Here is a 15,733-nt window from a genome sequence, read left to right on the forward strand (position 1 = left end):
GGGTGGGGGGAGCCATCACTTTGTGTTTATGTATTGGATAGTAATATAAAATCCAGTCCAACAGTCCTGCTTTTCCCTCTAGTTATGTAACAGTAATATAAAATCCCCTCAGATCTTGCTGGTGGTCATAGAATCATAGGGTTGGAAGGGACCTCAGGCAGTATCTAGTCCAACCCCCTGCTCAAAGCAGGACCAATCCCCAACTAAATCCTCCAACAGATTTTTACTGCAGATTTCTAAATGGCCCTCTCAAGGATTGAACTCACAACCCCGGGTTTAGCAGGCTAATGTTCCAACCACCGAGCTATCCCTCTTCCCTCTCTCAGGTTATTAACTGTGTAGTTTCTGACACGTATTCTCTGCAAATCTCAAAGATTGATAAAAATTATCCTAAACCCCACTTTTTCTCCAATTGTCTATTTCTAAATGACTATGGCCTGAGATTTTTCCCTGTCTCTCTAATTATAAAATACTAAGAAAATCTCAAATTTACACCTTTTCTCAGATTCCTGAACATGGATATAAAATATTGGCAAATGTTGCCCATTTTCTCTCTATTCAGTTATCAGATATTGATGTGAAACACTCAGATTTTACCTCGTATCAACAACTGATGTAAAATCCCTCTGATTTTCCACTTTCCTCTCTAAACGGATTTAATACCCATAAAAGCCAGAGGCCTCCCCTGTTTGGGGGATCAGTGGTTCCCAGCTGGTAACAGGAGAGTCGGTTGGACCCTTTTCTTTTCTCCAGCTGGCACTGGGTGAGGAGGTCACTCTGAGTGCAGCGTGGGTCCAGAAGTATCTCAAAGCCCATGACAAATGGTCTCTGGGAGGGGTTGCTTCCCGCAGTGCGAAGATGTAGCTAGTGACAGGGCATGGACCTTTCTTGCCCTTCCATTCTCCTGTTAAAGCAGCACCCCCCAGGGATCCCTCTGCCCGGGTGACTGGCCAGCAGGGGGCAGTGATAACTTTCTATCCACTTAGCAGACACAGTGAGGTAACACTGTTGCTGGGGTAGGGGATGGGGTGTCTGTGTGGGGAGATTGCAGCTGGAGCTGAAGGGACATTGTGGGAGGGGGAGGCCTCTGGGTGACTGGGCAGAGGGTTCTGGAGGTTTGGGGGGGGGGAGGGGTTCTGATGTGCCCAGCCCTGAGGCTGTGGGTCCTGGAGGTGGGTAGCACTGGGGACTTGTTGGTGCAGAACAGTGAGGGTGGGCATCTCTTGGGGAGGCGGGGCAGGGGGCTGGAGGGAGCCTGGTGCTGTGCCAGGTGCTCAGTCGTGCCCAATGCACAGAACTGGGTGGGGGAGTGCCAGGCGCTAGGTCGGGATGCCAGGCAAGCAGAGGGAGGGGTCCCATTGTAAAGCATCAGGGGGTCCCAGGCAAACGGCCTGGCAGATCCTGCTGGAGGGCAGGTGGGGTCCTAGGCAGGCAGTAGGGGAATCCTGGGCAGGCAGTGAGGGACTGAATTCCCAGTGAGGGGTCCCCTGGGGGGGTGGTCCCTGGCTATTGGGGGCTCTTGGTGGGGGGAACCCTTTAGGATTCCCAGCCTGCCAGTGATGGTCTGGTGGGGGTTCTCTGGCCAGTGGGGTGCTGAGGGGTATCTGGAGTCCCTGTTCAGGGATTTTGGGGGATGGGTCCCAGGGAATATTTGGTGGGACCCTGGCTGCGGGATCTGGGGGCTGCTACTAACCATGCTCCTTCTAGCTCATCAGCTTGTGCCAGAATCCTGGCTCCAAGCACGTCCCGGCATTCCTCGTCCAGGCCCAGTCACCCTGATAACTTTCTAGCCACTTATCAAACATCTTGAAAACTCCAGGACCTTCCAGTTCCATTGGGAAAATTTGTGCCCCGAGTCCTTATACTGGATCTGGGGGGTGAGGCAGGTGGGAAGGGGGCTAGAAATGCCACACAATGGTCTCTTCCACAGCATTCTGGACTCCTTCTTTCTGAAATCTGGTTTCATTGAGACCATTTTTAATCCAGAGTGACTCCAGATGGACAGTGGGGCAAATGAGATCAGCAATTCTCCTGTGAGGAGGGCTCTCATTAGCTGCTCTCCCAGAGAGCTAAAGGAGGGAAGCTGCTCAAACGCTCTGTCCCTCTCTGCTCAGGATATTGGGGTTCAGCTTCCTGGGTCAGACGCTGCAGCCTCCATTGTGATCTGGGAGACCAGGCTGAGCAGCTGCTGCTCCCCCAGCTGGATTCTGTCCTGGGATGTGACCTTAATTAAAGCTTTTTTCTCTGCCCAGCCCAGGTAATGACTTTCTGCAGCTGGTACTAGCCCCCTAGGGCAGCCCTGGGCCCTGTTAATGCAAATTCTGAGCCACAGACTCCAGGTTACTGAAAGACCTCAGGGAAAGTGCTGGGGACTGGCACAAACAGCCCTGCCCCCGCCAATTTCTCCTCCCATTAGTAGTTGCCAGGAGAAAATCCAGCCCTGGGAGAGCAAAGCCCCCAGGAATGGGACTGTCCCAGCCAGAGGGGCAGGGAGAGAGGACAGGGGAAGGAGAGACTGAAAGGGGCAGTGGGAGAAATGAACGGGGGGAGAGATTTCCAGCTCTCTAGTCCACCCAGACACATGTATTGCAGCATCCCTGGGCAGAACCACTTTCCAGTGAACAAGAAAAGGATCAGACAGAGGAAAAGCCAGTTCCTGACTCCACATTTCCCCTGCTGGGGTGTGACTGCCGGGGGGTCAGTGTCTGAGGGAATCCCCCACAGTGACTCCTTGGGTTCTGCTCTTTTCTAGCCTTGTGTTCAGAGACTTTGTTACGGGGTGAGGGGAGGCAGAAGGGAGGTTAAAAATCTCTCTCTGGGCTTAGCCTGACAGGAGGGGCCAGGTCTACACTCTAATAAAGAGAGATCAAGCATGTTCCCAGCATGGCAGAGTCTAGGATGTCTGTCTGCAGGGAAGGGGCCTGGGGGAATCGTGATGTGAAATTAACTAAAGCCTGTTCTGAAACCTCCACAACTGCCCTTCTCTCCCTGCCAGGGCTGCAGAATGACGTCCCTGTTTTTCTCCAGCTCATCCCATCCTCCCATGACACAGGGAAGAGAAATGGCTGCAGTGGAGCCAGCTCAGGTAGGGATTATTTTTTGAGGGGGGGTTGGTGGGTTCCTACAGGAGGAAGAGGGACAGCTAATACAGCGGAGATGGGAAGGTTTGCACAGTCTGGTTTGGAGGTTGGAGCGGGGCAGGAAATGCACAGGGTGGAGAAAGGGAGGGCAGGGTGTGACAGACCTGCTGGGAGTTGTTTAATAAGTGGCCTAGATTCTAGGAACAGACCCAGGAGGTTCGGAGGTGGAAATGCTCTAGTTTGTGGAGCAGAAAATAACCCACGTGAATGGGGCTGGGAAAACTGACCAGACTCTTAGTGCTGGAGCCTGACCCGACTAACCAGTGGCTGCTGAGAGATATGAAGGGGGCACCCACCAGTGAGGGTTAGGGGAGATTCCCCTCCCTTCATACCCAGCTCCTCACAATGAGGAGGGTGTTGGGCTTCCTACCAGGGAGCTCTCCCTGGTCCCTGCTAGGGGCTCCCTCTCCTCTGTCAGTCTGTGGCTAGTAGGTGTGTGATGGATCTGCTGGGAGAGATAAGGGGCTCTCGCTTTGTCCCCTCACTCTGATGTTTCCTGGATGCTCTGAGCAGGGTGCGGTGGGACTTTGTTGACTGCAATCCACCTAGGGCTTCCCTTTGATGGGCTCCTCTCCCCACAAATAGTGGGGCTGTGAATGGGGCAGCATGTATTGAGTGTTGGACTCTTGCTCTTTCAGGGGCCGGTGACCTTCGAGGAGGTGGCTGTGTATTTCACCAGTGAAGAGTGGGCTCTGCTGGACCCCACTCAGAGAGCCCTCTACTGGGATGTCATGCAGGAGAACTATGAGAATGTGACCTCACTGGGTAAGGGTTACTGTCCCCTCGGTTCTTGGAAGGGGAAATGGAGAGAGAAGGTTTACGCCAGCCCCACAATGCCACCTCTACTCTGCCCAGTTTCAGCATCACCCCAATATGCCAGTGACACACACACTACCAGAGACCCTCCCCTGCTGCAGAACACTTTGGGAACAGAGCACAGGAGCCATATTGCACAATGTCCAATATCTCCTGTTTGCTCAAGTAAAACTGAGGTTTAAGTGCAGCATAATCAACAGAAGCTTCCTAGAGGTCACCAGATGAAATTAATAGGCAGCAGGTTTAAAGAAAATAAAAGGAAGTTCTTCTTCACACAGCGCACAGCCAACTTGTGGATCTCCTTACCTGAGGAGGTTGTGAAGGCTAGGACTACAACAGCGTTTAAAAGAGAACTGGATAAATTCATGGTGGTTAAGTCCATCAATGGCTATTAGGATGGGTCAGAAATGGTGTCCCTAGCCTCTGTCTGTCAGAGGATGGAGATGGATGGCAGGAGAGAGATCACTTGATCATTGCCTGTTAGGTTCACTCCCTCTGGGGCACCTGGCATTGGCCACTGTCGGTAGACAGGATACTGGGCTAGATGGACCTTTGGATCTGACCCAGTACGGCCGTTCTTATGTTATGTATGTATGTGTGCATTTGGTGCAAGGAGCTCCTGGCCCTCAGAGACCGTGTGAAGGCTTTGGAGGCCAGGGTGTTGGAACTGGAGGAGCTAAGGGAGGCAGAGAAGTATGTTGATGAGGCTTTCCGGGACATTATAGAATTGTCCCAACTCCGGTCAGACAGCCCCCCGCGCTGTTGAGGAGGATGAAAGGCCCAGGGAATGAGAGCAGTCAACGGGAGCAGAGGGAAAGCTTCTCATAGTTGGGACCCTCCTTCCAGATAGTGTTGGGGTAACCTCTTGCACTGAGGTTACCTCACCGGGGGAGGGAACTCCACTCATTAAGAAAAGGCAGCTGTTAGTAATGGGAGATTCGATCATTAGAAACAAGGATATCTGGGTTTGTGATGACCGGGAGAACCGTATGGTGACTTGCCTGCCTGGTGCGTAAGTTGCGGATTTCTCAAGGCATCTAGATCGATTTATGTGTAGTGCTGGGGAGGAGCCAGTGGTCATGGTACATGTAGATACCAATGACATAGGGAAGGGTAGGTGAGACGTCCTGGAGGCCAAATTTAATCTGCTAGGAAAGAGACTGAAATCCAGGACCTCTACGGTGGCATTCTCAGAAATGCTCCCAGTTCCACGCGCAGGGCCAGGTAGGCAGGCAGAGCTTCAGAGTCTCAATGCGTGGATGAGATGATGGTGTAGAGAGATGGGGTTTAGATTTATTAGGAACTAGGGAAACTTTTGGGATGGGACAGCCTATACAGGAAGGATGGGCTCCACCTAAACCAAAGTGGATCCAGACTGCTGGCACTTAACATTAAAAAGGTTGCAGAGCAGTTTTTAAACTAGGAGATGGGGGGAAAGCCAATGCCTGCAGAGGAGCACATGGATCGGACAGAGACTTCTCTTAGAGGAGAGTGTAGTGATAGAGATTTTTCTAGTTTTAGTCAGGAAGAGAGACTGGAAGAGGATAAAATAGGGGCCAGATCAGACGAGAAGCATTCACACACAACAGAATCTGACACATCAGAAAAGGGCAGACAAATAAACAGTGACAAGTTTTTAAAGTGCGTGTACACAAATGCTAGAAGTGTAAATAATAAGATGGGTGGATTAGAGTGCCTCGTGTTAAAAGGGGATATTGACATAATAGGCATCACAGAAACCTGGTGGAGTGAGGACAGTCAATGGGACACAATCATTCCAGGGTACAAAATATATCTGAAGGTCAGAGCAGGTCATACTCGGGGGGTGGGGAGGGGAGTGGCACTGTATGTTAAAGAAAATGTAGACTCAAATGAAGTAAAAATCTTAAATGAAACCGCATGTTCCATAGAATCTCTATGGATAGTAATTCCATGCTCTAATAAGAATATAACAATAGGGATCTATTATCGACCCCCTGTCAAAGACAGTGATAGTGAGGATGAAATGCGAAGGGAGGTTAGAGAGGCTGTCAAAATAAAGAACTCCATAATAGTGGGAGATTTCAATTATCCCCATATTGACTGGGTACGTCTCCTCAGGACAAAACGCAGAGACAAAATTTCTCAATACTTTAAATGACTGTTTCTTGGAGCAGCTGGTACAAGAACCCACTAGGGGAGAAGCAACTCTCCATTTAGTCCTGAGTGGAGAGCAGGATCTTGTCCAAGAGGTAACTATAACAGGACCGCTTGGAAATAGTGATCATAATATAACAAAATTTAACATTCCTGTGGTGGGAAGAACAACTCAACACTGTGGTATTTAATTTCAGAAAGGGGAACTATGCAAAAATGAGGGGCTAGCTAAACAGAAATTAAAAGGTACAGTGACTAGAGTGAAATCCCTGCAAGCTGCATGGATACTTTTCAAAGTCACAATATTAGAAGCCCAACTTAAATGTATACCCCAAATTAAAAAACACAGCAAAAGAATTAAAAAGAGCCACTGTGGCTTGGCTTAACAATGTAAAAGAAGCAGTGAGAGATAAAAAGGCATCTTTTAAAAAGTGGAAGTCAAATCCTAGTGAGGTGTCTATAGAAGGGAGCATAAGCACCGCCAAATTAAGTGTAAAAATGTAATAAGAAAAGTCAAAAAGGAGTTTGAGGAACAGCTAGCCAAAAACTCAGAAGGTAATAACAAAATGTTTTTTAAGTACATCAAAAGCAGGAAGCTGCTAAACAACCAGTGGGGCCCCTGGACAATTGAGTTACAAAAGGAGCCCTTAAAGATGATAAAGTCATTGCAGAGAAACTAAATGCATTCTTTGCTTCAGTCTTCATGGCTGAGGATGTTAGGGAGATTCCCAAACCTTTTGTGGGTGACAAATCTGAGAAATTGCCACAGATTGAAGTGTCACTAGAGGAGGTTTTGGAACTAATTGATAAATTTAACGTAACAAGTCACCGGAACCAGATGGTATTTACCCAAGAGTTCTGAAGGAACTCAAATGTGAAATTGGGGAACTATTAGCTATGGTTTGTAACCTGTCCTTTAAATCAGCTTCTGTACCCAATGACTGGAAGATTGCTAATGTAACGCCAATATTTAAAAAGGGCTCTAGAGGTAATCCTGGCAATTACAGACTGGTAAGTCTAATGTCTCTGCCAGGCAAATTAGTTGAAACAATAGTAAAGAATAAAATTGTCAGGCACATAGAAGAACAAAAATTGTTGGGCAAAAGTCAACATAGTTTCTGTAAAGGGAAATCATGTCTTACTAGTCTATTAGAGTTCTTTGAAGGTGTCAACAAACATGTGGACAAGGGGGATCCAGTGGACATAGTGTACTTAGATTTCCAGAAAGCCTTTGACAAGGTCTCTCACCAAAGGCTCTTACATAAATTAAGTTATCATGGGATAAGAGGGAAGATCTTTTCATGGATTGAGAACTAGTTAAAAGACAGGGAACAAAGGGTAGGAATAAATGGTAAATTTTCAGAATGAAGACGAGTAACTAGTGGTGTTCCCCAAGGGTCAGTCCTAGGACCAATCCTTTTCAACTTATTCATAAATGATCTGGAGAAAGGGGTAAACAGTGAGGTGGCAAAGTTTGCAGATGTTACTAAACTGCTCAAGATAATTAAGACCAAAGCAGACTGTGAAGAACTTCAAAAAGATCTCACAAAACTAAGTGATTGGGCAACAAAATGGCAAATGAAATTTAATGTGGATAAATGTAAAGTAATGCACATTGGAAAAAACGACCCCAACTATACATACAATATGATGGGGGCAAATTTAGCTACAGCTGATCAGGAAAAAGATCTTTTTGTCATTGTGGATAGTTCTCTGAAGATATCCAGCAGTGTGCAGCGGAAGTCAAAAAAGCAAACAGGATGTTAGGAATTATTTAAAAAGGGATAGACAATAATACAGAGAATATCTTATTGCCCTTATATAAATCAATGGAAATAACTAATTTAGAGCCCATCATTTTATATGTATATTTGGGATTATGTTTTCCAGTGGGCTGCACTACGTGTTATCCTGACATTTAGTAGTGCTGAGATGCTGCATTCAGTAATATCCCTGCCCTTCCTCTCCCCTTTCTCCACTGAGCCCCACGCTTATGTTTCCAGCTTCCCCGGGACTCTCTCTTTGTCTCTGGACCTGTCTGTCAGCAAGAAGCAGAGCCAGGGAGACTTGCCCTCTCTCTGGAGACTTCGATTTCTGGGACATTGATTTTCTTTCTATGTGTTTTAGGAGACTTTGAAATTGAGTGTCTGTGACATTAAGCACAGTACAATCTGGACTGTTGAACAGCTGTGTCCCCTCAGTTCCCCAGGCTGGGGTGCCTTTTACACTGCTTTACTGTGAGAGCAGCCACTCCTGGGCAGGTAACACGCAGTCTCCAGCATGTAACTCGCTCCCAGCTACACAGTTTTGAGTGCTGCTAGTCAGCAACTCCCGAATTACAGTACCCCACAGGAGAACCCCAGAAAATTCTCTGCTCCCAGACATCCCCCAGAAATGTGCATCTTGTCCTGTCCAGCACACTACTGAACAGTGGGAGCTCATATGAAATCTGTTATTTCATCAATGGAAAATGACATGCACCAGCCTTGTTATTCCAAATGGAGTTTCCAACACACTTTAATCCAACCACACTGGTTAGATAAAACAATAAACCAAGATTGTTAACTACTGAAGGGAAAAAAAAAGATTTTCAGTGACTACAAGTAATGAGGCATAAAAGTCAGAATTGTTTACGAAAGAAGTGGAAGATAAAACACAAACTAATGTCTAAGTTAACCAGCTAAAATGATTTAAAACAAATGTTTCTCTCACCATCTGCTGAGACAGGCTGGTTTTCCTTTCAGCCGGGAATCCCTCTAACCTGCCCCTGCTGCCCACAGTCAGTTCTTCAGGAGTTGTCATGAGCAGAGGGAAAGGGGGGAGAGAGAGAGAGAGTCTCATGCATTTTCCTCACATCTGTTTATAGTTCAGTCCTTTCTACTAGAAACAAATCCAGTTCTCAGCTGAGTCATGGTGACAGGCTCTCGTAGATATGAGCTTCAAGTGGTCCCTGCGATGGAATGTAAATGTCTTCTTCACACCTTCCCTCTCCTGGAGAATGGCTATTTGACCAGCTGTTTTCCTTGCTGTCTCTGACGAACTTGGGGTTAGGGTTGCAACTTTTTCAGTAATATCATACCGTAAAATCTCATAACTTTACATACAGTGTTGCTACACATTTTAAGGAGGCTATTCAGTAGATTGTCTTTTAAAATGATACCTCGCAAGCCATACAGTGATAAATGAAGGGGAGAAGAGGGATCTCCCTTTTATAAACACCCAGCCAGCCAGATTGCTGTAAAATCCTTGTTGGTGTGACTTCTCTGCTTGCTTTACCTGTAAAGGGTTAACAAGGCCATAGGTAAAAGAAAAGGAGTGGGCACCTGACCAAAAGAGCCAATGGAAAGGCTAGAACTTTTTAAAATGGGACAGTAACTTTCCCTTTGTCTGTTGTTCTCTGGAGAAGGCGACACGGAGTAGCGATGCTGTGTATGGCTTGAAGCAGGTTTGAAAATTCATCTTCCATCCCTAGAAGAAATTATTTGGACAGGGAATGTTTAGACAGACACAATCAGGTTTATATTTTTTTATTTTGGCTTTTGGAGCTCCTCTGTGCTATCCCAGATGCTTTTGTTTGCTTGTAAGCTTTAAGCTGAACCCCCAAGAAAGCTATTTTGGGTGCTTACAACAATTGTTTCTTTAAAGATCTAGCAAAAGCCTAAGTTCCAGATGTGTTGTTTTCCTTTTCAATTTTAATAAAATTTACCTCTTTTAAGAACAGGGTTGGATTTTGGTGTCCTAAGAGGTTTGTGCAAGTTGTTTGATTAGCTGGTAGCTAATATCCTTTGTTTTCTTTCTCAGCTCTTTCCCGGAGGGGAGGTGAAAGGGCTTGAGGGTACCCCAGAGGGAAGAATTCTCAAGTGCTCCTTCCTGGGTCCAAGGGTTTGGGGTTTTTTTGCATTTGGGTGGTGGCAGCATTTACCAAGCCAAGGTCAGAGAAAAGCTGTAACTTTGGGGGTTTAATACAAGCCTAGAGTTGCACAAATTAATTTTAGAATCCTGGTGGCCCCCACTTTCTGCACTCAGGTGACAGAGTGGAGATTCAGCCCTGACACATACTATGAACAAAATTGATCATAATTTTCTAGAAGAGTGAACATAGGGGCACAGACTTGCACAGTGTCTGTCTGTGTGTTCCCAACATATATGTGGGTATTTCAGTCCCTCAAAAGCAAGGTTTTAGGCATCTTCAAACACCTGGGGAACCGGTCCTGGGAATTCACTGGTTTATTAAGTGACACTGTAGGGAATTGAGACACATTTTATATTATTATTATTATTTTATTATAAATACCAATATAATGAAATTGCAATGAATCGTGCTAGATATGCCATGTAAGGTGTCAATGAAAATGTTATGATTTTCCAAGTTTGATAATCTTGTTTCTTTGTATTGTGAGTTATAGATATGTAGGGTATATCTGTATTCCAGACTTGTGTAGTGTTTCTGAGTGACACCCCCAGACATATTGGCATCAGCGCTGCCCAGCCTGTTCGATGGCCCATCCAGGGTCATCAGCTGTACAATGAATCCATTGAAAAGATCAAGGGGAGACACCTCTTGAGTCAGCAAGACATGCAGGGTATGCCTGTGTACTGAGACCTCCAAGGCTTTTCCATGCCATGTGCTGTGAAGCTTGTGTTTGGGACACAGGAAGTAGAAGACACATGGGGAAAGGAATATAAAGGTCAGCTGCATCATCTCCATTTTGTCTTCAGTCCCTCTTCCTACCTCTGGAGCAACTTCTCTACAAACTGAACCCTGGAACAAAGGACTGAATGATGTGGATGTGTACCAGAGAGCCTTTCAAGCCAGCAACTCACCAATACTGCTAAGAACCAGATATAGAGATTTCTGAATGTATCGCATTGTTTTCCCATTTTAACAACTTCCTTTTTCTTTCCTTCTTTTATAATAAACCTTTAGTTTAGATGCTTTCTTGCTTATAAACCTTTAGTTTAGATGCTAAGGATTGGCTGGCATCATAGTATTCTGGGTAAGATCCAAACCTATACAGACCTGGTAATGTGGCTGACTCTGGGGTCAGAAGAACACTTTGTTTATGGGAGCAGAGTTTTTAAATAACCTCTCACTGTGCCGGACCTAGGTGCTGATTGGGAGTCAGAGAACTGGAATGCAGTAAAGGGGCCGTGTGATGTCTTTTTTTCAGTTTCTCGATAACCAGTGTGGGGGATCAGAAGCACAGTTGGTGACTGATCAGTGAATTTAACTTCCGTGTTAACCACCAGTTTTAGGAGCATCTGCTCTCCCTTTTTCAGCCTGCCCTGACCTTGCCATTTTCAGTGTGGACTGCCTCAGGAACACTGGGTCACACTAAGCACTGAAGTTAAATTAATAGTGTTTTTTATGACACAGTCATGTGAAATCAACTGAACTCCTTTGTTTTCTTTCATCTGAGCAGGGTTTCCAGTTTCCAAACCTCATATAATCTCCCAGCTGGAACAAGGGGACGAGCCATGGGTCCCAGACCTCCAGGGTTCAGAGGAAAGAGAGATTCTGAGAGTTCCCTGCACAGGTGAGGAAAGATTAAACTAACTCAGAATCTGTAAGTGCCTGAAGGAAACATCTGGGATGCCCTACAAAGCCCTTGGAAGGTTTCTCAGTTCATTATTGTCCCTAGCAGGGGTCGTATCCTTAGGGTAAATATAGCTCATGGCTTCCTGTAGACCCTAGCAGACACCAGGCAGTAGCTTCCTCCCTTCCCCCTGTGAATTTGGATGGGATGTGAGGGCCAAATTGATCCCCTCCTCTCTCCTGTTTGGGGAAGAGTTTGGGGGAGTTCAGTTCTTGTTTTTATTTGACCTCTCTTCAGTACTTGTATTGGTTTGGCCTTCCCCTTTCCATCCCTGTTTGAGGTTTCTGTCTCTATCACAGCAGGTGACACAATGGTATGTGAGAAAGAGGAGCAGAATTCTCAGCAGGAAAATGTTGAGCAAGTGGCTAAACACAGAGAATTATCGCAAAGATCGAAAAGGAATGTGTCGAAGAGTCATAAGCAGGGAAAATCCTGTGAGATTCAGCACAGACCAGAAAGAGAGCAAGGAAACCAGCCAGAGGAGAAAGTGGGTAAATTTATTTCCTGTCGGGGAACTCAGAAGAGCGTCAAGGAAACCACAACCCAGCAGGAAATCCTGAGCGGAAAGAGGAAAAATACATGCACTGAGTGTGGAAAAACCTTCACTTACAGATCAAATCTTGTTGTTCATAAGAGACTCCACACAGGGGAGAGGCCCTATGAATGCAGTGAGTGCGGGAAAAGCTTCACGAGCAGCTCAGACCTTTCTAAACATCAGAGAATCCACACAGGGGAGAGGCCCTATGAATGCTGTGAGTGTGGGAAAAGCTTTATTACCAGCTCAGACCTTTCTAAACATCAGATAATCCACACAGAGAAGAGACCCTATGAATGCAGTGAGTGTGGGAAAACCTTCACTAGCAGCTCAAGCCTTTCTAAACATCAGAGAATCCACACAGGGAACAGGCCCTATGAATGCAGTGAGTGTGGGAAAACCTTCAATTGCAGCTCAAACCTTCTTACTCATCAGAGAATCCACACAGGGGAGAGGCCCTATGAATGCAGTGAGTGTAGAAAATGCTTCACTAACAGCTCAGCCCTTTCCAAACATCAGAGAATTCACACAGGGGAGAGGCCCTATGAATGCCGTGAATGTGGGAAAACCTTCAATCGCAGCTCAGGCCTTTATCAACATCAGAGAATCCACACAGGGAAGAGGCCCTATGAATGCAGTGAGTGTGGGAAAACCTTCAATCGCAGCTCAGGCCTTTATCAACATCAGAGTATCCACACAGGAGAGAGGCCGTATGAATGCAGTGACTGTGGAAAAAGCTTCACTCGCAGATCAGCCCTCTGTGAACATCAGAGACTCCACACAGGGGAGAGGCCCTATGAATGCAGTGACTGTGGAAAAAGCTTCACTCAAAGATCAGCCCTTTCTGTTCATCAGAGAATCCACACACGGGAGAGGCCCTATGAATGCAGTGAGTGTGGGAAAATGTTCTCTTGGCAATCAGCCCATATTAGCCATCAGAGAATCTGCAAGGGAGATCAATGCCATAAAAACCTCTAGAGCAGGGGTTGGCAACCTTTCAGAAGCGGTGTGCCGAGTCTTCATTTATTCACTCTAATTTAAGGTTTCGCGTGCCGGTAATACATTTTGATGTTTTTTAGAAGGTCTCTCTCTACAAGTCTATATATTATATAACTAAACTAATGTTGTAAAATAAACAAGATTTTCAAAATGTTTAAGAAGCTTCATTTAAAATTAAATTAAAATGTTGATCTTATGCCACCGGCCCGCTCAGCCCGCTGCTGGTCTGGGGTTCTGTTCACTTAGGCCGGCAGTGGGCTGAGCGGGGCCTGCGGCCAGGACCCCAGCTGGGAAGGGTCTGTCAGCCAGAACCCCAGACCGGCAGTGGCTGAGCGGCTCAGCCCACTGCCGCTCAGGGGTTCCATCCGCTGGCTCCTGCCAGCCGGGATCCCGGCTGCCGGACCTGCTCAGCCCGCTGCTGGTGTGGGGTCCCGGCCCTGCCCACATACAGTGGGTACCTACCTTCTCCCTGGTTCTGGCCCATTCTCTTCCTCTCTCTGCACTGAGCTGAGGGTGGGAGTGGACCGAGCACAGGGCTGGGGGTGAAGGGTCTGGCCAGGAGCTAGAATGAGGGAGGGGGCTCAGGGTTGGGGCAGGAGGTTTGGGTGTGGGGGCACTTACCTGGGGAGCTCCCATTTGGCATGAGGGGTGCAGGTGGGAATGTGTGCGGAGGGGTGCAGGAGCTCCCGTTTGGTGCTCAGGGTGAGGATGTGCGGGGTGCATGGGATGTGGGGAGGCTGGGGATGTGTGGGGGTGCCAGATTCAGGGCTGGGGTCGTGGCGGGGTGAAGGAGGCACCCGGGGGCGGGGTGGTACAGGGCTCTGGGCCGGGGCCGGGGGGGGGTGTGGAGGGGGTTAGGGCTCCAGGCAGAAGGCTGGGTGACTGCCCCCCCAAACCCCATCCTCCCTGATCCTTGTCCCTACTACCCCCTCCTTGGACCCCACTCCCTATCTAACCCTCTCTGCCCCATGTCCCCTGACTGCCCCCCTAGGACCCTACCCCCTGCCTCTCCCCTTACTGCCACAACCCTTTTCCACACCCCCCGCACCCAGACAGAACCCCAGACTCCCATGCCTATCCAACCGCTCCCGCCCCTGACAGGACCCCAGAACTCTGGACCCATCCAACCCCCAGCTCCTTGTTCTCTGACCCCCAGAAACCCCCGCCCTAACTGTGCTCTCAGGACCCTCCATGCTCCCTGTTCCCTGACTGCCCTGTCTCCTATCCTTCCCCCACCCCTAACAGACCCGGGACTCCCATGCCCCATCCACCCCCTGCTCCTGACTGCCCTCCAGAGACCCCCACCCCAACCACTCCTCATCCAACCCACCCTGCTTCCTGTCCCCTACACTATAGAAACCAGCTGCTATCAATTTTGGGGCCCTTTTCTAAGGCTTTCTCAGTAGCCGCTAAACCAGCTGATTTGCCTTTGAAGAACAGGGAAACAAAGGGCACCAAGAACTTATGTTTTTTGGATGAGCCAAGAAAAGGGAGCAGCATTGTCCCCCTCGGGTAGCCCCTGTTCAATTCCAGGTCAGAAAGCAAAACTCTTCTGCAAGAATATCCAAAAAATATTGTGTTTCACTTCACTTCATAAGTACAGTTGTGTGGCAATTAAATGATGACTCTAAAGTTTCATAAAAGCAAAGAACATTAAACAAAATAGTGTGGGAAATATGGATGTTTCTGAGAAAATGGCTTGGAATGAAGGAAGACAAAAATTGATGGGTCGAGAGAACAGGCCCTGTTTCCCCCTGGTTTGGAGCTTCTCTCACAACTACTGGAATAGCAAAGCTAAGCAAATGGGGTTCTATTGTTGCACAGGAGATTCAAGTGAGGCTATTTTCTCCAGATAGAATTAAATGGTCATGTCAGGAGTGGGATTTGAAACTACGTCTCTATGCAGAGACCAGAACACCCAAGAGATAGGGAAAAAAGAGTCTTAAAACTGGCACTTTAGACCAGTCCACCATCCTGCTGCTACAAAAAACATGACTTATCAACCCTAGTTTTCATTAATAATTGATGAACTCTTTAGGGAGGTCGAGATGGCACATCTCTTTCAACTCCTAGAGACCTTCTACAGCACAGCTGAATTTTAGACACACTCACCCGGACCTAAAGTTACACATTTCCTGGAGCTCCATGAGTTCTGTGGTGTTGGAATCTCCCTGCTCGCATTTTAAGTGAACAAAAGATGGATGCTGGCATTCTGAGACAGTAATGGTAAACCTCAAAATCCTGCCCTGGGGGCCAGACAGTTAAGCAACCAGCACCCACAGCCTCTACCATGATAGCATCCTGTCTGGGAACAACTCACTGATCAATAGCTGGGGTGTGAAATCCTCATTTCTGTGTTATTCTATCACTGTAGTCCCCATTTTCCTATTGCTTGTCTGTATAATCTCTGCCTGGTGCTGTGATTCTTTCTGTCTGCTGTATAATTAAATTGTTGGGTGTAAACCAATTAAGGTGGTGGGGTATAATTGGTTAGATAATCATGTTACACT

At 47.3% G+C, this 15,733-nt stretch overlaps 1 protein-coding gene across 1 annotated transcript in view; it reads left to right on the forward strand.

Annotated features, from left to right (window-relative positions):
* The window catches only part of LOC120375373 (zinc finger protein 850-like), a 477,476-nt gene extending 464,201 nt beyond the window's left edge, over positions 1-13,275 (forward strand). The window contains exon 3 of the mRNA XM_039495995.1: positions 12,269-13,275. Coding sequence (XP_039351929.1) covers positions 12,269-13,202 — 934 coding nt within the window. The 3' untranslated portion in view covers positions 13,203-13,275. The remainder of the gene's footprint in view (positions 1-12,268) is intronic.
* The last annotated feature ends 2,458 nt before the right edge of the window (positions 13,276-15,733 follow it).

The sequence above is a fragment of the Mauremys reevesii genome, linkage group 12 (assembly GCF_016161935.1).
Source record: "Mauremys reevesii isolate NIE-2019 linkage group 12, ASM1616193v1, whole genome shotgun sequence".
NCBI classification, from domain to species: Eukaryota; Metazoa; Chordata; order Testudines; family Geoemydidae; genus Mauremys; species Mauremys reevesii.